This window comes from Trachypithecus francoisi, unplaced genomic scaffold (assembly GCF_009764315.1).
Source record: "Trachypithecus francoisi isolate TF-2019V2 unplaced genomic scaffold, Tfra_2.0 Lachesis_group8, whole genome shotgun sequence".
NCBI classification, from domain to species: Eukaryota; Metazoa; Chordata; class Mammalia; order Primates; family Cercopithecidae; genus Trachypithecus; species Trachypithecus francoisi.
This window is the reverse complement of record NW_022681473.1, coordinates 29324243-29347289: the sequence shown is the minus strand read 5'-3', so window position 1 is coordinate 29347289 and position 23047 is coordinate 29324243. Positions and strand designations below refer to the sequence as shown.

Sequence of the window (23047 nt, the reverse complement as noted above, 5' to 3'; positions counted from 1 at the left end):
TTCATTTTATATTGGCACCTAATGACTGTCACCTGAAAAGCTGAAATTCCTTTAGGAATCTATGTTTTCATCCCTGTTTAATGAATGGGCAAAGGAAGCGCAGAGAGACTAGTGGAAGTACACAGAGGCACGCAGTAAAGAAACTTGGTACCCAAGGCAGTGCTTAGCAGTCACAATTTCCACCCTGGTGTCCCCACCACACCAATATGATATCATCATAAGAAATCTATTTCATATACAGTGCTTGGCTCAGAGCAAATATTCCAATCCTCTTGATTTCATTCAACAAATCTTTAGCTCATGTTTATAAGGAGGTCTGTAGCTCAGGGAGCTCCTGAACTTGCAAACAAGCTCCTCCCTTGGCCATGGAAGGTATACACTGTTGTTGGGGGCTTCTGGATGAGGAGGTAGCTTCTGGATGAGGAGGGATACCCTCCACTTCAGCAGCCTGTCTTCCCAACAGATACTTAAAACTAGTTTCAGCCTTGCTTTTTCATTTACTTGAGAAACCTGGCACCTTGCCACCTAACCTCCCATTAATATTGCTTTAAAAATTGGAAGCCCAGTAGTCTTTTTGAATAGTGCAGGAGCCTGTCTACAGCATGTGTCTTTGGGAAGAACAGGTTGGTCCCATTTAGTGGAGAGTCCAGCCCAGGAAAATCACACAGATCAGGAAAGAGGGCAGAATTTGAATTTCACTGCCACCGTTTCCAAGGAAATGCCTTGCCCCTGAAAGGAAAAAGACAAAAATGGAAGGAGACAGCCTGAGGAGGGGTGAGAGACTGATGGATATTCTGACTTATGAATATTCCAGGGAACTTGGCTGTGGTCAATTTCAGTCACCGGAATTCGCTGTTACTATTTCTAACAATAGGTGAGAAATCACTTTCCGATGAATTATGTGTGCAAGGTGCTTTGCTACAGCCTTTACATAATACTCAAAGTATAGTGCATAAGGGAGCAGACCATGAAGCCAGATACTGAATTTACATCCTGGCTTTGCCAGTTCTAGCAATGTGACATTGGACAAGTTACTTAACTTCTCTGAGCTTCAGTTTACCCCTCTGTAATATAAATAATAAAATCTATAATAAAATGGTGATAACAAAAATACCGACCTCAGAGGTTATAGTGAGGATTAAATGAACTAATGCATGAAAAGCAACTGACACAGAGCAAACATGCAATAAACGTTAGCTATTAGTGTTGCATATAATCCTTAAAACAATCCCCAGAGGCAGATTGCTATGATTATCCCTACTTTTCAAAAGAAAAAACTAAGGCTCAGCAGGTTTAGGAACTTGCTGAAGAATACCCAGCACTAAAGACAGAGGCAGACTCAGGTCTTAAACCTTTGTTTGTCAATCCAATTCATTCATTCAATAAATACTTACTGAATGCCTACTATGTGGCAGATACTGTTGTAGGCACTAGAACTTTCAGCACGAACAAAACAGATAATGTTCCTGTATGTGTAACTTTCACATTTTGGGGAGGGTGAGGGAGACAGAAATTGGACAAATAAACCCTTACAAAATATGTGAGACAACAGGTGGAGAGAGATGCCAAGAATAAAACAGAAACAGAGTAAAGGCTAGAGTATTCTGGCTAAAGGGGTCCACTAGACAGTCAGGGTGAAGATAGGATTGCTATCTTTAAAAGGATATTTAGGGAAGATCTCTCTCTGTTAGGCAAAAACTGAGCAGAGAACTGAAGGAAGAGAGGCATTAAGCCTTACTGAGATCTTGTGGAAGCAGGTTCCAGACAGAAGGAGCCACAATGTCAAGTTTCCAAAGCAGGACTGTGCTTGAAGTGATAGAGGAAAATCAAGGAGGCCCATGTAGCTGAGTGGAGAGAGTGAGGAGGAGAATGTAGAAGAGATGAGTAGAAAGGGGCTACTCCCTCCCCACCAGGTGGACCCCACCTTTGTCTTCCCAGGAGAAAGGCTGAGCATACCAGAGGGCTCACATCCTTCTGTGTGGCTGGTTGTTTGTCTCTAGTTCCTGGGCTCCCCCAGCCTGCCTCATCTCACTGGTTACCTCCAAGCATACCTTCCTAAATTGTAGCTGGCTGTGTTTAACAGAAATGTCATCTTCCTAGAAGCTACCATAACAAGTACATAGTAATTTCAGGAAGACTCAAAGATTCAAGTCCATTTTCTCAAAGATCATCTGAAAGTCTTGCTTTCTACCAGTCATCTACTTTCCCACGATCCAGTGAAATTTGTACATCTTCCAACAGTTGCTACCTCTTGGCTAAAGGCAGCTGGCTAATAAGCCTCCATCTAACAAGCCCTATTCTTTCATGACCAGTTAGCACTAAATGTCCCTAAGAAACCTCAAACCATCTTTGGCCAAACACAAGTGGGGAAGGGGAATGGAAGGGGAAATACTCATTAGCCTTTAGGGCAGAGTGCAGGTGTTTCGACCTCACCTTGACTGAACCTGCATTGGAAGAACTCTCCTTCTTACCAGGTCTGAAATCTTTGGTTCTCGGCAGGCTAGAAATAAAAAAGACAATGCTGCACAATCCTTTTCCATATTCACTGTTCACATCATTCAGTTCAGATTCATACCTGACTCCCACTTCTGGACACCAGGTGCCCATTCCCCAGGCTCTCAGAGGCACGACATGTGTCAGGCAAGCTTGAACATCTCACTTTACAAAAGAGCTTGCTGCCTTTAATCTTGATTGACAGCACCCTCTGAAGAATCTAAGAAGACCAGATGCCTCTGAAAGGCTGCCCCACCTGAGTGATTTGGGACAATGGCATCATAGAGTAGGATCATCTGTTCATGTGAATGTAATTAGCAAACTTGATCAAAATGGAATAAAATTCAAAGTGAAGGTTCTAAAACGTAGCCCACATGGGGAATTACAAGGTTCTCTTTTGACACCAGACAGCAGTGTCAACCATAGATAAGTCTTGGAAAACAGATTCCTTCGTGTTCTTTCTCTGCCGTTAAGGCCCCTAACAATCACTTGAGGGCAATTCAAAGCCCAGTTTAATTTTGTTGAAGTCTCTCTTTCTTCATGAGTGAAAAGGAATCCTTCCCATCTCACTTTCCCAATCAGGCAGCCAACATTCATCTAATTAGCAACTTAGAGGACTTTGGTTGTATTAATTTGTAAGAGAAGAGTGGACAAAAATCTCCAAGGACATATGTGACACCGTTCCCATACTTAATGAAATAAAAATCAGAATTTGTGCTGGTGGGGATGAAGGTCGCTTCTGGCTAAAGTCTAAAGTGATTTATTCCTTTCACAAACCATTCCCTTTCATTCCTTTTCCCATGATTCAGGTTGTTGACAAACACCCAGAAGACAAAGTGGAGGATTAAGACAATTATCTGGATAATCTAGGACAAGGACATGTTTTCTTCCCAGTAAACAGCCAGATCATTGTGGCCTGCCCCCAAATAGAGAGGCTGTTAACCTGAAGCAACTAGTGAATCAATTCAGTGAGAAACTATACATCCCCGCTGCCAATAGAGAAGGTTCAAACGTCTCTATTCAATATTCCACTTTTCTGTCCAACCTACATATTTAAGTTTACCCCTTGATTCCCAGATTGCCTCACTTTGAGTTTACCATGATGACTTCACTTCTGCCTACACCTCTTTTCTTTTCCGCTGTCTTCCATCTGGAATACCATCCCAACTCCTCTTCACATGTGCAAATCCTCCCCAGCTTTCCAGACTGGCTCCAGTCCTACTGGATTCATGCAATTGTCCCTATTTCAGGAACATTGATCTATCCTTTTGCTGAACTTACACCACTCATCTCTTCCTGTAACTATCCCTTGAATGTACAAGGGTTTACTCTCTGTGTCTTTGTTTTTAAACATCTTAACATCTTCAATCCTCCCCCTCCATAGGCTGGTAGGGATGATGCATCTATTTTGTTCTTTTATTTCTCGCATCAACTTAATATTGCATAGAAAGTAGATAAGTGGAGCTACTTAAATGCTTATACATTACCTCAATTCTATACTTGGATTTGCATATATTAAACAGCCCTGTCATCTTTCCTAAATTGCTCTGATAACTACATTCCTCTTCTTGATCACCTCTCGAGGTGTTGTGATTAGGGAAAGCAGGTCCTCTTGAGGGAAAAAAAAAAAAAGAGAGAAGCAAATGTTTTTAGGATGGTTTCCAACCTCAGAGTTATATATGGTTTCAGAAGGGACTTAAGAGAGAAAGGCATTTTTCCAGGGGCTTAAAAACATGCAAAGGAGCTACCAAAAGGTCTAGCAACTTCATCAATGTCTGTAGACTTCTGAAACAATTGTAAATTACCTTTTATGCAGATGGGCTGTTTCCCTGACCACTCTCCATTCTGCTGGCAAGTTCTTTTCTCATTGCCACTAAGAACATAGGAGTTGTTACAAAAGAAGGACACAACGGTGCCAATTTTAGCATGGCGTCCATTGATAAGCCCAGGGCCCCCTGTTATTTTCTTGTACCCATTGACTGGGCCCCCAGGGTCTGAGCAGTTTCTTTCTTCAAGGACTAAAAGAAAGTAAAAGAAAAGGAGAATTGTTAAAAGTCTGAGTTATTCTATTTTAGAATAGAATCTTTCATGTTTCATTGAACCAAAAATACAATGATATAGGACTTGGTGCTCAAAAGTATTACTAAAAGAAATCGCATAATAGAAAATTCATGTATTAGACATGTATTTCCCTTGTTTTCATAATTTATTCTTAAATTGAAAAGTATCTAATTCTATATATAAATAAATTTGATGCCAAATCTGCTCTTATATCATCTTGTCCATTTCTTTCTCAAACTGTAGGAGCTAGGCAACCCTGAGTAAAATAAATATCTCACCTAAATTTCATTATCGGTATACAAGGATTATTGATTTTCAGTGTTGTTGTATTATCTCCTTCATTCTTTAAAGCTTGGGCAATTAAAAACTATTCAATTTCCTATTTGTATTGTACCCAGAAAGTACAGCTGCTTAGAAATAAGAGTAGATACGTGAAGTTAATTTAGATTTCATATTTAATCTCTAGGAAAATAAGTGTGTTGAAAATTATAGTTAAAAATACTAGAGGACAATATAATTGTAGAGAGACAATAAATTTCCCTTGATCTCCAAATACAACTTTCCATCTAAGTATTGATACTCATTACAGAGTTATCTCTATTCTTTGACTCCTGTTGAATGGCTATTTAAAGTAGAAATGGCATCAGCAGCTATTCTGAGCACTAAATAGGATTTTTTAGATACATTCTGGAAATATTCTATCAGATAGGTAACATATTTCTCTCAAATAGATTATGACACTGTACTGAACATGACTTGCCTAAGGAAACTGAGCTCCCAGAGAATTCAAACTGTGACTACTTGATTTGGGTACCACTCTACCAGCCTCCCTACTTTCTTTTCCCTTTTCTTTCCTTTCCTTTCTTTTTTTTTTTTTTTTTTTGCGACATGGTCTCACTCTGTCACCCAGGCTGGAGTGCAGTGGCACAATCTCGGCTCACTGCAACCTCCATCCCCTGGGCTCCAGTGATCCTCCTACCTCAGGCTCCTGAGTAGCTGGGACCATAGGCACACACCAGATGATTTTTGTATTTTTAGTAGAGATGGGGTTTCACCATGTTGCCCAGGTTGGTCTTGAACTCCTAAGCTCAAGCTGTCCTCCCACCTTGGCCTCCCAAAGTGCTGGGATCACAGGTGTAAGCCACCACAACTGATCTTAGTTTCTTTTTTTTATAAATAATTTCAACTTTTATTTCAGATTCAGGGGGTACATGTGCAGAATTATTACCTGAGTATATTGCATTATGCTGAGCTTTGGGGTACAATTGATCCTGTCACACAAGCATTGATCATGATATCCAGTAGTTTTCAACCCTTGCCATCTTTTCTGTCTCCTCTTCTAGTAGACTCTCTGGTTTCCTTAAAATCATTTATTCTAAGACACAGACAGGCTCACCCCTGTAAAGCAGTCTCTGTGCAATGCAATTATGCTTTTGTTTCTTTCCTTCTTTTTAGTTTTATTTTATTTTCAGTTTCAGATACATGTGCAGGATGTTCAGGTGTCTTACCTAGGTAAACGTGTGCCATGGTGGTTTGCTGCACCTATCAATCCATCACCTAGCTTTTAAGGCCCCCATGTATTAGCTATTTATCCTGATGGTCTCCCTCCCCCCACAACCCCCCAACAGACACCAGTGTGTGTTATTCCCCTCCATGTGTCCATATGTTCTCATCATTCAGCTCCCACTTACGAGTAAAAACATTCAATGTTTGGTTTTCTGTTCCTGCATTAATTTGCTGAGGATCATGGCTTCTAGCTTCATCTAAGTCCCTGCAATGGATATGATCTTGTTCCTTTTTATGGCTGCATAGTATTCCATGGTGTATCATGTACCACATTTTCTTTATCCAGTCTATCATTGATGGGCATTTGGGTTGATTCCATGTCTTTGCTGTTGTGCGTAGTGATGCAATGAACATACATGTGCATGTATCTTTATAGTAGAATGATTTATATTTCTTTGGGTACATACCCAGTAATGGGATTGCTGGGTCAAATGGTATTTCTGGTTCTAGGTCTTTGAGGAATCACCAAATTAGTTCAATCACCTTAAACTAATTTACATTCCACCAGCCGTGTAAAAGTGTTCCTATTTCTCCACAGCCTTGGCAGCATCTGTTGTTTCTTGACTTTTAAATACTCGCCATTCTGACTGCTGTGAGATGGTGTCTCATTGTGGTTTTTATTTACATTTCTCTAATGATCGGTAATGTTGAGCTTTTTTCAAATATTTGTTGGCTGCATACATGTCTTTAAATTCATAAGGAACCAAAAAAGAACCCATATAGCCAAGATAATCCTAAGCAAAAAGAACAAAGCTGGAGGCATCATGCTAACTGACTTCAAATTATACTATAAGGTTACAGTAACCAAAACAGCATGGTACTGGTACAAAACCAGTACCTTTGAGAAGTGTCTGTTCATGTCCTTGGCCCCCTTTTTAATGGGATTGTTACTTTTTTCTTATAAAGTGTTTAATTTCCTTGTAGACTCTGGATATTAGATCTTTGTCGGTTGGATAGGTTCCAAAAATTTCCTCCCATTCTGTAGGTTGTGTGTTCACTCTGATGATAGTTTATTTTGCTGTGCAGAAGCTCTGTAGTTTAATTAGATTCAACTTGTCAATTTTTGGTTTTGTTTCAATTGCTTTTGACGTTTTTGTCATGAAATCTTTGTCTGTGCCTATGCTGTATGGTATTGCCTAGATTTTCTTCTAGGGTTTTTATAGCTTTGGATTTTACATTTAAGGCATTATTCCATCTTGAGTTAATTTTTGTATAAAGTGTAAGGAAGGGGTCCAGGTTCAATTTTCTGCATATGCCTAGCCAGTTCTGTTTAACCATTTATTAAACAGGGAATCATTTCCTCATTGCTTGTTTTTGTCAGGTTTGTTGAAGATCAGATGGTTGTAGATGTATGGTCTTATTTCTGAGGTCTCTGTTCTATTCCATTGGTCTACATGTCTGTTTTTATACCAGTACCATGCTGTTTTGGTTACTGTAGCCTTGTGTGGTTTGAAGTAGGTTAGTGTGATGCCTCCAGTTTCATTCTTTTTGCTTAGGATTATCTTGACTATATGGGCTGTTTTTTGTTTCCTTATGAATTTTAAAATAGTGTTTTCTAATTCTGTGAAGAATGTCAATGGTAGTTTGATGGGAATAGCATTGAATCTATAAATTACTTTGGACAGTATGGCCATTTTCACAATATTGATTTTTCCTATCCATGAGCATGGAATGTTTTCCCATTTGTTTGTGTCCTATCTGATTTCCTTGAGCAGTGGTTTCTGGTTCTCCTTGAAAAGATCCTTCACTTCCCTTGTTAGCTGAATTCCTAGATATTTTATTCTCTTTGTGGCAATTGTGAATGGGAGTTCATTCATGATTTGATTCTCTGACTGTCTGTTATTGGTGTATAGGAATGCTTATGATTTTTGTACATTGATTTTGTGTCCTGAGACTTTGCTGAAGTTGTTTATCAGCTTAAGAAGCTTTTCGGCTGAGACGATGGGGTTTTCTAGATATAGGATCATGCCATCCACAAACAAAGAAAATTTGACTTCCTCTTTTCCTGTTTGAATACACTTTATTTCATTCTCTTGCCTGATTGCCCTGGCCCGAACTTCCAGTACTACATTGAATAGGAGTGATGAGAGAGGGCATCCTTGTCTTGTGCCAGTTTTCAATGGGAATGCTTCCAGCTTTTGCCCATTCAGTATGATATTGGCTTTGAGTTTGTCATAAATGGCTCTTATTTTGAGGTATGTTCCTTCAATGCCTAGTTTATTGAGAGTTTTTAACATGAAGGGATGCTGAATTTTATCAAGGGCCTTTTCTGTGTCTATTTAGATAATCATGTGTTTTTCATCTTTAGTTCTGTTTATGTGATGAATTATGTTTATTGATTTGCACATGTTGAACCAGCCTTGCATCCTGGGGATAAAGCCAACTTGATCATGGTGGATAAGCTTTTTGATGCGCTGCTGGATTTGGTTTGCCAGTATTTTATAGAGGATTTTTGCATTGATGTATATCAGGGATATTGGCCTGAAGTTTTGGTTTTTTTTTGTTGCATCTCTGATAGGTTTTGTTTTCAGGATGATGCTGGCCTCATAAAATAAGTTAGGGAGAAGTCCCTCCTTTTCCATTGTTTTGAATAGTTTCAGAAGAAATGGGACCAGATCCTCTCTGTACCTCTGGTGAAATTCGACTGTAAATCCGTCTGATCCTGGGCTTCTTTTGGTTGATAGGCTGTTAATTACTGCCTCAATTTCAGAACTAGTTATTGGTTTATTCAGGGATTCAAATTCTTCCTGGTTCAGTCCTGGGAGGGTGTATGTGTCCAGGAATTTATCCATTTATCAAAGATTTTCTGGTTTATTTGCATAGAGGTGTTTATAGCATTCTCTGATAATTGTTTGCCTTTCTGTGGGGTTAGTGGTGATATCCCCTTTATTATTTTATATTGTGTCTATTTGATTCTTTAATTAGTCTCTCCTTTCTTCTTTATTAATCTAGCTAGCTATCTCTTTTATTAATTTTTTTCAAAAAACCAGCTCCTGGATTTGTTGATTTTTGGAAGGTTTTTCTGTGTCTTGATCTCCTTCAGCTCTGCTCTGTTCTTGGTTATTTCTTGTCTTCTGCTGGCTTTGGAGTTTGTTTTTCTTAGTTCTCTAGTTCTTTTAGTTGTGATGCTAGGATATCAATTTGAGATCTTTGTAGTTTTTTGATGTGGGCATTTAGTGCTATAAATTTTCCTTGTAACATTGCTTTAGCTGCATCCCAGTGATTCTGGTATGTTGTCTCTTTGCTCTCATTGGTTTCAAAGAACTTCTTGATTTCTGCCTTAATTTCATTATCTACCCAGGAGTCTTTCAGGAGCAGGTTGTTCAGTTTCCGTATAATTGTATGGTTGAGTGAGTTTCTTTCTTTTTTTTTTTTTTTTTTTTTTTGAGACGGAGTCTCGCAGTCGCCCAGGCTGGAGTGCAGTGGCCGGATCTCAGCTCACTGCAAGCTCCGCCTCCCGGGTTTACGCCATTCTCCTGCCTCAGCCTCCGGAGTAGCTGGGACTACAGGCGCCCGCCAACTCGCCCGGCTAGTTTTTTCTATTTTTTTTTAGTAGAGACAGGGTTTCGCCGTGTTAGCCAGGATGGTCTCGATCTCCTGACCTCGCGATCCACCCGTCTCGGCCTCCCAAAGTGCGAGTGAGTTTCTTAATCTTGAGTTCTAATTTAATTGTGCTGCAGTCTGAGAGACTGTTATGATTTCAGTTCTTTGTATTGGCTGAGAAGTGTTTTACTTTCAATTATGTGATCAATTTCAGAGTAAGTGCTTTGTGGCGCCAAGAAGAATGTTTATTCTTTTGTTTTTGGGGGAAGAGTTCTGCAGATATCTATCAGGTCCACTTGGTCCAGAGCTGAGTTCAACTCCTCCATATCTTTGTTAATTTTCTGTCTTGACGATCTAATATTGACAATGGGGAGTTAAAGTCTCCCACTGTTTTTGTATGGGAGTCTAAGTCTCTTTTTAGGTCTCTAAGAACTTGTTTTATGAATCTGGGTGCTCCTATATTGGGTGCATATATATTTAGGATAGTTAGCTCTTCTTGTTTAATTGAACCCTTTACAATTATATAATGCCCTTCTTTATCTTTTTGATATTGTTTGTTTAAAGTCTGTTTTGTCAGAAACTAGGATTGCAGCCCCTGCTTTTTTCTGCTTTCTATTTGCTTGGTAAATTTTTCTCCATCCCTTTATTTTGAGCCTATCTGTGTCTTTGCATGTGAGATGGGGCTCTTGAACACAGCACACCAATGGGTCTTCACTTTCTCCAGCTTGCCATTCTGTGTCTTTTAATTGAGGCATTTAGCCTATTTACATTTAAGGTTAATATCATTATGTGTAAATTTGATCCTGTCATCATGATGCTCACTGGTTATTTTGCAGACTCGTTTATGTAGTTGTTTCATAGTGTCATTAGTCTGTGTACTTCAGTGTGTTTTTGTAGTGTCTGGTAACAGTTTTTCCTTTCACTATTCAGTGCTTCCTTCAGGAACTCTTGCAAGGCAGGTCTTGTGGTGCCAGATTCCCTCAGCATTTGCTTGTCTGAAAGATATTTTATTTCTTTTTCACTTATGAAGCTTAGTTTGGCCGGATATGAAATTCTGGGTTGGAAATTCTTTTCTTTAAGAATGTTAAATATTGGCCCCCAATCTCTTCTGGCTTGTAGGTTTCTCCTGAGATATCTAATGTTAGTCTGATAGCATTCCCTTTGTAGGTGACCTTGCCTTTCTCTCTGGCTGCCCTTAACATTTTTTCCTTCATTTCAACCTTGGAAAGTCTGATGATTATGTGTCTTGGAGTTGACCTTCTCATGGCATATCTTGCTGGGGTTCTCTGGATTTCCTGAATTTGAATGTTAGCCTGTCTTTCTAGGTTGGGGAAGTTCTCCGAGATGACATCCTGAAGTATGTTTTCTAGCATGGTTCCATTCTCCCTATCTCTTTCAGGTACCCCCGTCAGTTGCAGGTTTAGTCTTTTTACATAATCCCATAGTTCTCAGAGGTTTGGTTCATCCCTTTACATTTTTTTTTTTTTTATCTAATCTTGTCTGCATGTCTTATTTCAGCAGGGTAGTTTTCGTGTTCTGAGATTCCCTCCTCCATTTTGTCTGTTCAGCTATTGATACTTCTGGTTGCATTGTGAAGTTTTTGTGTTGTGTTTTTCAGCTCCATCAGGTCATTTATGTTCCTCTCTAAACTGATTATTCTGGTTGACAGCTCCTGTAGTGTTTTATCACGATTCTTACCTTCTTTGCATTAGGTTAGAACATACTCCTTTAGCTCAGCAAAGTTCATTATTACCCACCTTTTGAAGCCTACTTCTGTCAATTCATCCATCTCAGCCTCAGTCCAGTTCTGTGCCCTTGCTGGAGCGGTGTTGCAATCATTTGGAAGAGAAGAGACACTCTGGCTTTTTGAATTTTCAGCATGTTATGTTGATTTTTTTCTCATCTTCATGGGTTTATCTACCTTCAATCTTTGAGGCTGCTGACCTTTGGATGAGATTTTTGTGGGGTCTTTTTTGTCAATGTTGTTGTTGCTTTCTGTTTTTCTTTTAACAGCCAGACCCCTCTTCTGCAGGGCTGCTGCAGTTTGCTGGAGGTCCACTCCAGACTCTACTCACCTGGGTCCCTCCCACACCTGGAAGATCACCAGTGGAGGCTACAGCAAAGCAAAGGTGGCTGCCTGCTCCTTCCTCCAGGAGCTCCGTTGCACAAGAGCACCAACCTGAAGCTGGCTGGAACTCTCCTGTATGAGGTGTCTGGTAACCCCTGTTGGGAGGTTCCACCCAGTAAGGAGGCACGGGATCAGGGGCCTGCTTAATGAAGCAACCTGGCTGCCCCTTAGCAGAGCAGGTGCACTGCACTGGGGGGAATCCCACTTGTCTGGACTACCAGCCACCTCAGAAGCCAGCAAGCAGGAAAGACCAAGTCTGTTGAACAGGAGATCATGACTGCCTCCCCACAGGGGCTCTGTCCCAGGAAGATTGGTATTCTGTCCATAAATCCCTGGCTGGAGTTGCTGGAATTCCTGCAGGGAGGTGCCACCCAGTGAGGAGGCATGGATCCAGGTCCCACCTAAAGAAGGAGTCTGGCCAAAATCTGCCACAGTCACTGTACTGCACTGTGAGGAATTCTTCTCCATCCAAACCACCCAATCTTTCTGGACCAGTGGGGAAAAATGGCCCACTGAAACCGCAGTGATAGCTGCCTCCCCTCCCCCTGAGAACTTGGTCATCTTAGGCAGTCTCCAGCTTGCTCCCACTGGCCGCAACCCAAGCAGCCTCCGAGAGACTGCACAGCTCTGTGCTTGAGACCAAAGGCCCTGTTGGCACAGGCTCACAAGGGGATCTCCTGATCCATGGGTTGCACAGATTCATGGCAAAATTGTGGTTTCCCTGGCAGGGTAGCACATCACTCACTGCCCTCTTTGGCTGGGGTGGGAGTTTGCTTTATTCCATGCAGCTCCCGGCTGGGCCATCACTCCACCCTGCTTTTCCTTCCTCTCCACGGGTCATGACAACCACCTAGTCAGTCTTAATAAGAGGACCTGGATACCTCAGCTGAAAGTGCAGGATTCACTTGCTGTTTTCATTTTTCTCAGTGGGAGCCGCAGACCAGAGCTGCTTCTAATCGGTCATCTTGGCCCCCACAATTATGCATTTGATATGCTTTCTTCCCTGTAACTGTTACAACTGCCTTCCAAGCAACTCAGTTGCTTGCCTCCAGGCAAAAAAAATTCTCCATTCAGATAACACCTCTAAAATATTTGAGAATTAAAAATAAATAACTTGCCTATGTGCAACTTGGCAAGGCTGCAACAATTAGCCAAATCACTGGTTTGTCCACTCTAAGACCATCCATAGACTATGTGGAAGTTGATTTCAATGACACTCTGTATGCCTTTGGACTATGTAATATCAGCATTTTTTCTGGCAAATGAATCCAAAACTCCCATTTTATAAAAGTGTAAAAGTATAAAAAAGGGACCCCACTGAGTAAACTATTTAAAAATACTGTGATGGTATAAAAAGGGTAATGGGTTTCTTGAGCTTCAAGTGAACTCAGAAAACTCCAGTGCTTATATTTTCAGAAATGCCTCCATGATGTGGGAGGAAAACGCTGATAAAGCAGTCTATGTTGCCTCACTGATGGTGGCAGCTTCTAATAGCACAGACTCATTCATTCTGAAAACTGAGCTTAATAAGCACCCATTGGGGCCCACAGACTGAAATTGTCTCAAAAACATAATGTTATGCCTGAAAGTTTTATTAAATGGAATTCATTGCAGACATAAAAATTGGGAGATTTTGTTTAAAAATCTGTATTATTCATTTCTAACATAATTCAGATCTGAAACCCTGGGTCTGTATTCCCATATAGCAATAATCAACTGGAGTTGAAAAGTGTCTTTGCTTAGAAGGGAGCCCTATTCTTCACAGCCCCCAAGGGCTGCCTAGTTCTAGCAGGCATGGGAATATGTAGCCAATCAGCCTATTAAAGGGCTATAATTTGGGTAATTTAAGTGGAGCTTCCCATCGATTTTGACCATTGCTAGATAAAGCTCATAGCCAAGAAAGATTGAGTGATATTTAAGACCAGTCTTGGAATACTAAGAGAAAATGAACTATACTCTAGCCACATGTGCCTCAGCAGAGGATAAGAAATCCTTTTCATTGTTGGCTTTGACAGGTAAGCCTGATAGTTGGGTTTTTCTGCCCTTGGAAGGAAGTGCTTCCATGGTCCACTAGCCTCCCACCCCATTACTTTCCAAATGCAGGGTTCTAACGGCTTATAGCTCTACTATATTTAATGTGGGTTTAACTAGCAGAAACTTTAGAGAGTTTTTGAGCCCTTGAAAGTAACAGAGATTTAGAACAATTTAGATCCTTTGTTTCTTTCACTAAGCAAACTTCAAAAGAAGACTTAAAGAGAAACTGAATCAGGACATACAAACACTTGTGCCCAAGGCATATAGCTATATTTCCATGATGCTTAGATGTGTATTCTTTTATAATCTGGCATTTCTGAAATCAAAGCACATGGGATGTGTACTTTTCATGTAGTATTTCTTTCCTCATAAACCCAGAAAAGCTATATTAAATCAATGGTACAACTTTAACTTGACAAGATCTTAGAATGGAGAACTATGAGAACCATTATTTAGTTTTAAGTTATTGCTTACAGAATGTCACAAGGATAGAGCCAAGTGATGCTTCTGAGTTAGGATCCAATAGAAGGTACAATGTACTGAATGTGTGTGTCCCCCCAGTATTCATATATTGAAATCCGAATCCCCAAAATCATGGTATTAGGATGTGGGGCATTTGGGGGTAGATTAGGTCATAAGGGTGGAGACCTCATGAATGAGATTAGTGCCTTTATAAAAAAGAACCCAGAGAGCTCTCCCACCCTCCTTCTGCCACACGAGGATACAGCAAGAAGTCAGCATCTGAAGCAAGCCCTCACCAGACAACGAATCTTCTGACGCCTTGATCTTGGACTTCCCAGCCTCCAGAACTGTGAGAAATAAATGTTTGTTGTTTAAGTCACCCAGTCTATGGTATTCTGTTGTAGCAGCCCAAACTGACTAAGACAGAAGGCAAGACTGAAAATCAACAGAAATACAGACAATAGAAATACATTTATAAAGAATACAGATAATGTTGTTATCTACCACTACTCAAAAATAATTATGCTGAATATGTTCAAGGAAATAAAACAAGATTAAGCAGAAGACTGGAAACCTTAAAAAAAAAAAAAGGGAAAAACATGTAACTGAAAAGTATAAGGGCAGGAATTTAAAGCTCAGTGGATAAGTTTGATAACAAATCAGATACCACTGAAGAGTATTAGTAAACTAAAAGATGGCTTAAAAACACTCAGAATGAAGCAAAAAAAGACAAAAAGATTTAAAACGTATGGGAAAAAATAAAGGACATAGGGGATCGAGTGAGAAGGTTAAAAAATAAATGTAATTGGCGTCCAAGAAAGAGAAGGGAGAGAAAATGGAGTACAAATAATATGCAAAGAAATAATAGCTAAAACTTTTCCCATATTGATAAAAGACATCAACCTACAGATTCACAAAGTTCAAAGCCAGATAAATATGAAGCAGCCAAGGGTTGCAGGGGGGAGAAACTAGAACATACTTTAAAATAATTACACTTATTATCTCTGGCTTATAACATTAAAAATAAATCTTGCTTCTTTATAATTTTTTCCAAAGTTCTACAATCAGAAAATGTGACCCTAAAAGTTTGTTATTATTTTTGTTGTTTCTGTGGTTAAGTACATATCAAGCAAAATGGCTTGGGTCTTCCTGCCAAGTGTCTAAATCTAGCATTATTCAGTCTTCCACGCCTATTTTTATGTGTCCCCATAGTCTCACCACCCCATACAAATCTCTTTAATATCTTGCATAATCATAGAGTAATATAATTTTCTATGAAATTATTTAAATAAGTTTATTCACTAGACTCTAATGGAAAAAGAATGGCTGTCAGGATCAGATAGATATGAGTTCAGACAATCATTTGGTTCCCCAGTGTCCAGAGCAAGCGCATAGTAGGTGTTCAATAAATATTTGTTGGTGGATGGAAGGGATAAAGGGTGAAATATATTCATTCTTCCACTTAATGAACTAGGGTTTGGAAAAATTACATAATTTCCCCAAGCCTTGCTCTTCTCATCTGTAAAACAGGATAACACTTACCTGCCTGGGCTAGTTTTGAGAAGTAACTGAAATAGTACAGTTTCCTTTTCCCTTACTTGCCTTTGTTCACAAAGCCCCCAACTGCCTTTAAATGCCAATTTCCCAAATAAATCTTAAAGAAAACCCCACAGAGAAGTATAAAAGCCCATTGTTGGGCCTATTCAAACGTAATGCAATATTCCACTCCATTTTCTGGGATCCTGGTAATGTCTACCCACAACGGGCTTCCATGCCTCATTCCAAGGTGTTGATCACACTTCTGGGTGCCAACCACGGTGTCCGTACATTGGTATCTTTTAATCCTGCACAATAAAGCCTTCAAATTGCATCCTATATCAAACAACCACTGGGTATTATTCTCTCTTATCTCTCATTTATTTTCTGTGCTTCCCAAAGCCACACTGTCTCCTATGATGCTTTTGAAGTTAATTCTAAGACTTGCCCTCCCAGTTTAGACATCTACCTGGTGGGTACATAGGCCATCTGCACCTCATCAGAGCTCCTCCCCAGGGTCAGATTTCAAAACAATCTTTTGTTTTTCCTATTCATTCTCTTTTTAGAAACCTTTATGTCTCCCCATTGAACTGATTTATGATTCTTTCCTATTTGAGTTTTTAATGAGTGTTTCATTTATCTTCAGTGGGATGGGGTTTTTTTGGTGCAAAGCCAATTGAGAATTTAAAATATTTGCATTTCTGGCCTGAAGGAGCATCAAGATCCTGCTTCGCTAAGTGAAATATTCTGTGATTAATAATAAATAGCACATTGCCATGCTACTTTCAGGATTCATCCTGCAGACAGAAACGCACTGGGTTTAGCATGCCCTTACGTGCTATTGCATGAACAAAAAATAGGAATCAAAGGTGCATTTCTCTGGGATATTGTTTCAGATAAATATTTAAAGAAAGACCTTTCTTATTTTTGTTTTCTTTTTTCCTTTGGGCAATTGTATGAGGTGGTTCACTGCCAGGTCAGTTTACAGAAGCATATGTGATGGTTTTAGAATGGCTCTATAGTGAACACTCAAGTCTCCCAGATTTCTTTTGCCAGCTCAACTTCTACATGAGTGCTTTGCAGCTGAGAACTGGCACTTGCAACCTTCAGAAGACTGCCCTTGGACATGGCCACCATCCTGCACTTGATATATGTACTTCATATGAGCTGAAAAATACCTAGGAGATTTTTGTCTCCCTATGCCAACCCCAGGGTTGCCTGTAGGCAATGACTGATGGGTATGGAAGTTTACAAGCCCAAATAGTGTTTCTGGAGGTGTAATTTATACTCCACAGAGCCCATGAGATCAGGTTGAGTCTGGGAGTTCAGTTGAACATGCTCTTGCTTGATTCCATCCCCATTCTTATCTTGCTTCCCCAACTCTGTTACTGGTTGATCCTGGGAGTGCTTCCTTTGATAAATCAGTTGGACCCAAGCACGTGACTCAAGGTCTGCTTGGGGGAGAAAACTAACCTGAGACAACTCTGCTGTTTTCTTAGCCCTGGACATCAAGATCCCTCATGCCTTCCCTCAGTCTCACTCCTGGAGGTGATGATACCACAAAAAGGCAGCTGTCTTAACCATGGGCATTAGGCCCTGTGTGCAGCACTCCTGGGCGGTGAAAAGATCTTGGCGAGTATGATTAGCCAAGCAAGTAGAGGCCAGGTCCTCATGAGAGGACCTCCAACCTCCACAGATACACTCACCTCGGGCTCCAGGCCAGCCCCATACAAGCCAAGATGTTTTACCTGAAAGAACTAGGTAGTCTAAGACATTGGGCTTCCTTGACTAAATAGCGTAGACCTAAAATCTGCTATGAGATGATTCCCTCTGATGATTTGGTGCTGTCTTTGTAAAGCAAGTAACCTTTTTACAAGTCTAGGGCACAGAGGAGGCCCCAAGAATGACAGCAACTGCCTTTTTCATGAGCTTCAATTACAGGTCTGAGAGACGGATTTTAGTGGATTCAAGGCAAGTAAAGTGACATCCTTTTTTCACCTGATTGTCATACTCAACATAAAAGTAGCTGAGATGACCAGGTCCATAAATTCTATAGGAAGTAGACAGGATGATGGTGATATCAGGACAAGGTGGAGTTATTTTCAGGAAAAGTGGTTCCTCAGTGCACACTCATGACACCATTTTCTATGTCCTCCAGTGAAATCAATAATATTAAATGTGTGAAAAGGAAGTCCATACTCTTCATTCCTAACCTGGGAACGGATGCCCCCTCCATATCCTCTGATAAACACAAAACTCAGGAGTAGATCCTAGCTGTGGTGAGACAACAGACCTCTTCTTTAATTTATTGTTATCCACCAGTGTATGCCTGTCTATAATGAACAAATGAATCTAGAATTTTAATATGATACACCAGCCTTGCATGAATATATGTCTTTTCCTTTTGCTTAAGTCTCCAAGCCATAAATTCAAATTTGGAGCTGAGAGCTACAAAAAGCCCCTAGAAGCTAAATAGTTCAAGCACTGCTTTGCCTTTCAGAAGTCAAGCATGTCACACAGAATGACGAAATGCTATTAACTATTGATTTGATTCATTTTCTTGGATCTTCACATATTTAATGAGTGCCTCCTCTGTGCCCAGCTGAATAAGCCAGTAGAAGATGTCTTTCTGTATGTTTCATTTAGAATTTTTTTATTTAAACCCTGAAATAGAAGTGATGCCAGTTCAAGCTGTTCTACTAAGGTGCTTTATACTTTTCAAGGCTCTCTCCAGATTCACTTAAACACTTAGCAAAAAAAAAAAAAAAAGAAAAGATTTGGGGCTTTCCTTCCACTTATTCCCCAGGTAAGATTTTTACACAGCACAATCTTTTTCAATCAAAAAAGAGAGTTAATAGTTCAACTAGTACTTGAAGGGATGTCACTGCAGGAAATTCAGCTTTACTTCTTTGGGCCAACTCAACTCATTCTGACCAGAAAAGGAGAAAGACAGAGAGAGAGTAAGAATGGGGAGAATAAATATATATAATTTTTTTCACTTGCACCAATTCTTCCTAAGTGACTAGTACCTTTCTTAATTTTGCTTCTATAATTACATCGGAGGATAAGTTGTGAACCAATGAATACAGTAAAGGTAATCATGGGTCCTTAGATGAATTTGAATGAGGTGCAGGGTCTCAGCAAATACTAACCAACCCCAGAAGTTGACTGTAGTCTGGATTGCAGCAAAGATTTCATCAGGTGCAATTAATTGAAGTGGTTTCATACCACTTAGCCTGCCATGCTGTCTGAAAAGAAATTTCTTAATCTACAGGTAGAGTGCTGAGTTAAATGGAACCAAATTCTAATTTAAATGTTTCTGCTGAGAATAATCATTGGAGATTTGTTGGAATTGGAGCTCCCAGTTTTATCCTATTTGTGTTCCCCTTGTAGTACTAGATAGAACTGTTGATGCAGAGATCACCATTTAACCAGGGCACATTCGTGTAGTTAATGCAGTGTGGACAGTTGATCAGGGCACAATTACAAGAGATGAGATAATTAGAAGAGACCCAGAGACACTTCTTTATGATAGGAGCAGCCATTTTCCAACATGCTGCACGGCAAAGTTTGAACAAACCCTTCAGAAGATACCAAATCCTCTGGGAAGTATTGTGGGCTCTCTCCACAAATACTGTAGTCTCCACTCACTCCCATGACCCTACAAAGGACTAGGCTTGCTCTGACACACAGAGAAGAGCTTGTGCATGTGCACACGTGTGTGTACAGAATATCAATTCTTAGATCTAACATTGTTAAATCAGCATTTAAAAATTTAAAAATCTAACATTTTTAAATCAGCAATGCAGAGGATTCATATTTTGAGTATCCTTCAGATAATGCAACCCTAAAATATATGTTATTCAGCATTAATCAAAGGCTTATCTAATAGTTTAGAGAAACAACCAGATGGTGATCTACCTGACTGTGGTACTTAATTTTATGTGTCAACTAGACTGGATCATGAAATGCCAGATATCTCGTTAAGCATTTTATCTGGATGTGTCTATGCGGGTGTTTCTGGAAGAAATTGATGTTTGAATTGGTAGAACGAGTAAAAATGATTGCTGTCTCCCAATGTGGGCAGGCATCATCCAATCTGCTGAGGGCCAGAATAGAATAAAAAGGTGCAGGAAGGGATAATCTGGGTTATCTCTCTGCCTGAATGCTTGAGTGGGGCAGCCATCTCTGCCCTCAGCACTCTTGGTTTTTAGACTTTCAGATGCTTACTGAAGTCTACACTATTGGATCTCCAGCCTTCAAATTACACCACTAGCTTTCCTGGTCTCCAGCTTGTAGACAGCACATTATAGCACTTCTCAGCCTCCATAATTGTGTGAGCCAATACTTTATGTGTGTGTGTGTGTGTGTATGTGTGTGTGTGTATATATATAAACACATATATACAAATTATATTAGTCCTGTTTCTTTAGAGAACCATGACTAATACAAAGCTGTAGACCTCTGGTAAGTTAGCTCCTCAAGGAAACACCTTCATGAGGTGTCTTAGGTTGGGTTCTCCCAGAAGTTGCCTGTGTGACAAGGCTTTGAGTGCAAGTAGTTCATATAAGTGACAATCTTAGGAAGAACCAACAGTGGAATGAGGGAAATGAGATGGGGATTATATGAGAAAGGAGATAAGACTGCATTATCAAGGAGGTTACCACAGAGGATAACAGAGTTGGAATGATGTTTAGAAACTCTGGGAGACAGTGTGGAGCATGTCTCATCATTATCCTACTCACAGAGGAAAGGATATGAGTTATAACCTACCAATTGCCATTAATAATTTGTTGAAGGATGATGAGATGAACATTAAATCTTCATACCTCCCATTTGCCCACCAATAGGAGCCTGTGCACCCTGAGAGCCAGAGGAAGTCTCAGACAGGGCAGAAGGCACATGAAAGTGCAAGACAGTTGGGTTGGCATGCACAGAAATGGTGTGCATGATCAAGTCCAGCTACCTTTTTCTTTTCAGGAAAGGGAGAATGATCTACTTTTTAGAAAGATATAATATTTAAAAATTAACATTTCTATAATTTACAAAACTCCAGTGAACAACATTTCCTCAGCACCCATCCTTAGATAAGGGGAAGAAAGGAGTAGATGTTTAGAATAAAATCAGCAATGGTTGCATCTCCAGATGAATGTGTGTTCACTTTCTTTTAATCTCCATCCCATCTAATACTCTATTTTTTATTCTTGTTCAGCTTCTAAATTATTTTATTTTACTTTAATTATTTATACCCTGCTTGCTTTCAGAAAGAGTTTGCAGTGATTTACAAAACTATACATAAAAAAATATACTTCTTTTTTTGCAAATGTTATGTTAATGAAATATTTATGATTGCCAGATACCTCCTGAGCTAAAAACCAAGCCAGGCAGGGTGCTTATTTTGTTTCTTTAATATGAGCTGAGTTTTGGAGCTATAAGATTATCTGAGAGTTCCAGGAAAGGAAACAGATCCAGAGTCAGCAAAACTGATGACTGTCATCTAACTGGTAGTAACGGCCAGGGATGGAGAGATGTTTGTCTCAAATCTTAGCATACTCTTGCCATCCGCCCATTGTCACTTGTCACCAAAATCAAGGAAACAACTTGTGACAGAATTTTGGTTCTGTTTAGAAAAGGCATTAACTTTCTCATCAGGGCATTGTTCATCCTGGAAATCTACTTAACACGACTCTATTTAACTCTACTTAACTCTTAGAGACAGCCATCACATGGCCTCTCTTCTCTTCCTCACTTTTTCCTGTTCAGCTTATATTTGAGTTTTGTGACTCTGGACCAAACCAAATATTTTTTACTCCCGGGAAGGTCTTCACCAACCAGGAATAATGACACCAACTGGTGATGTAATCCCCACTGAAAACTCTTTTTATCCCTTTCCAGCCAATGGAATTCTTCCCCCCTGATGTTTTCCAGCCCTCTGGGGGTGTGAATGAGAAATTCTCATTCTCTCTCTATGTGAAATTATGCTTGGATTGCACACACTGTTATTTTTTCATCCGGCAGCAATTTAGAGGCTGAGGCTTACAATTAGCTATTTGATCTTAATCAGTATTGTCCTTGGGCATGGTACACTATGTCTTTCGGATACCACTTTTCCGGTGTTTGGATGGCCTATTTAATTAGACAGCTGAAACTGCCTGTGCCTAAGAGACAGGTCAACTTGGAAAATTTTTTGAAAAGTTCTGGTCATTTCATTTCTTCTTCAAAATCAACCTGCCACATTCCCATTTGATAGAGTAGATGGGTAACCTTTGTAGGTGTTAGAAACTTCACTGTCCAAATACAATCCGCTTGGTAACATTAGTTTTCTTGGGGTTTCCCCAAATCTCAGAAGATTTCTGCTTCAGCTCCTTGAGGGTGGATAATAACTCTAAACTACTGGGGGAAATGTTCCCCAGTGGTATTCATAGCCAACTTCTCAAACTATAAGAAATGTCTGCTATGAAAATGGCCCGAGCTAGGTAATTCTCTTCTGTTTAGCCTTGGGGATGAAGAGAATGACCTTGCAGAAGGGTCCTCGGCTGCTAAGCACATTTGAGTCCTAGCAGATCCCGCCCAGTTCATGGCATACTGGACACATGTAATAACTTTCATCATCACCATCACTATTACCAAAAACCTTGCTAGAAGAAGCTGTAGCTAGAAACTGCATGGCATGTAACATTCTTCTAAGGACTAGGAAAGGGCTAAGATTGGAATTGTTTTATAGTTTTGTCAAAAGGAGGGGAAAATATATACTGGATAGCCCTGTCTTATTTCCCCAGTGCCTGGTACCTAGTAGACACTCAAAAATGTCTAGCTGGGTGAATCTGTAAAGTGTAAATGATCAAAGTATCTACTACATGGGAATATTGAGACAAATAAATGGACCACGTCACATAAAGCCCAGAGCCTGGCCTATATTAACGATAGACAGAATAATGACTATTGCTTTAGTACATGGATATCAACAAGAGTACCTTGCATTTTGCAAAAGGGAAGCTTTCATTTTCTGACACAGGAAGAGGGACATGTAGTTAATGTCCCACAAGGGGAGGGACAGGTGGTAAATATCCCACAAGGCAGATGCCTTTATGGAAAAGTGGGGCTCTATAACCATTGCCAACAGGCTGGTGTCTGTCTTGGATCCCATAATGTCAGGGATGCTTGTTTCCAAGAGAAGTTAATTGTGCTGTGCTCTCGCTGTTTGCACCCTTCTCTTTCAACCCT

The 23047-nt window shown here is 40.0% G+C and overlaps 1 protein-coding gene across 3 annotated transcripts in view; it reads right to left on the bottom strand.

The window, feature by feature from the left end:
* PAMR1 (peptidase domain containing associated with muscle regeneration 1) overlaps positions 1-23047 on the bottom strand; it is a 97858-nt gene that overhangs the window by 5451 nt on the left and 69360 nt on the right. For 2 of the 3 annotated variants that reach the window (XM_033207908.1, XM_033207910.1), the window contains exons 7-9: positions 14584-14634; positions 4299-4511; positions 2434-2500 (exon numbers count right to left, since the gene is read on the bottom strand). In XM_033207908.1, coding sequence (XP_033063799.1) covers positions 2434-2500; positions 4299-4511; positions 14584-14634 — 331 coding nt within the window. The remainder of the gene's footprint in view (positions 1-2433; positions 2501-4298; positions 4512-14583; positions 14635-23047) is intronic. The other variant, XM_033207909.1, reaches the window with a different exon arrangement.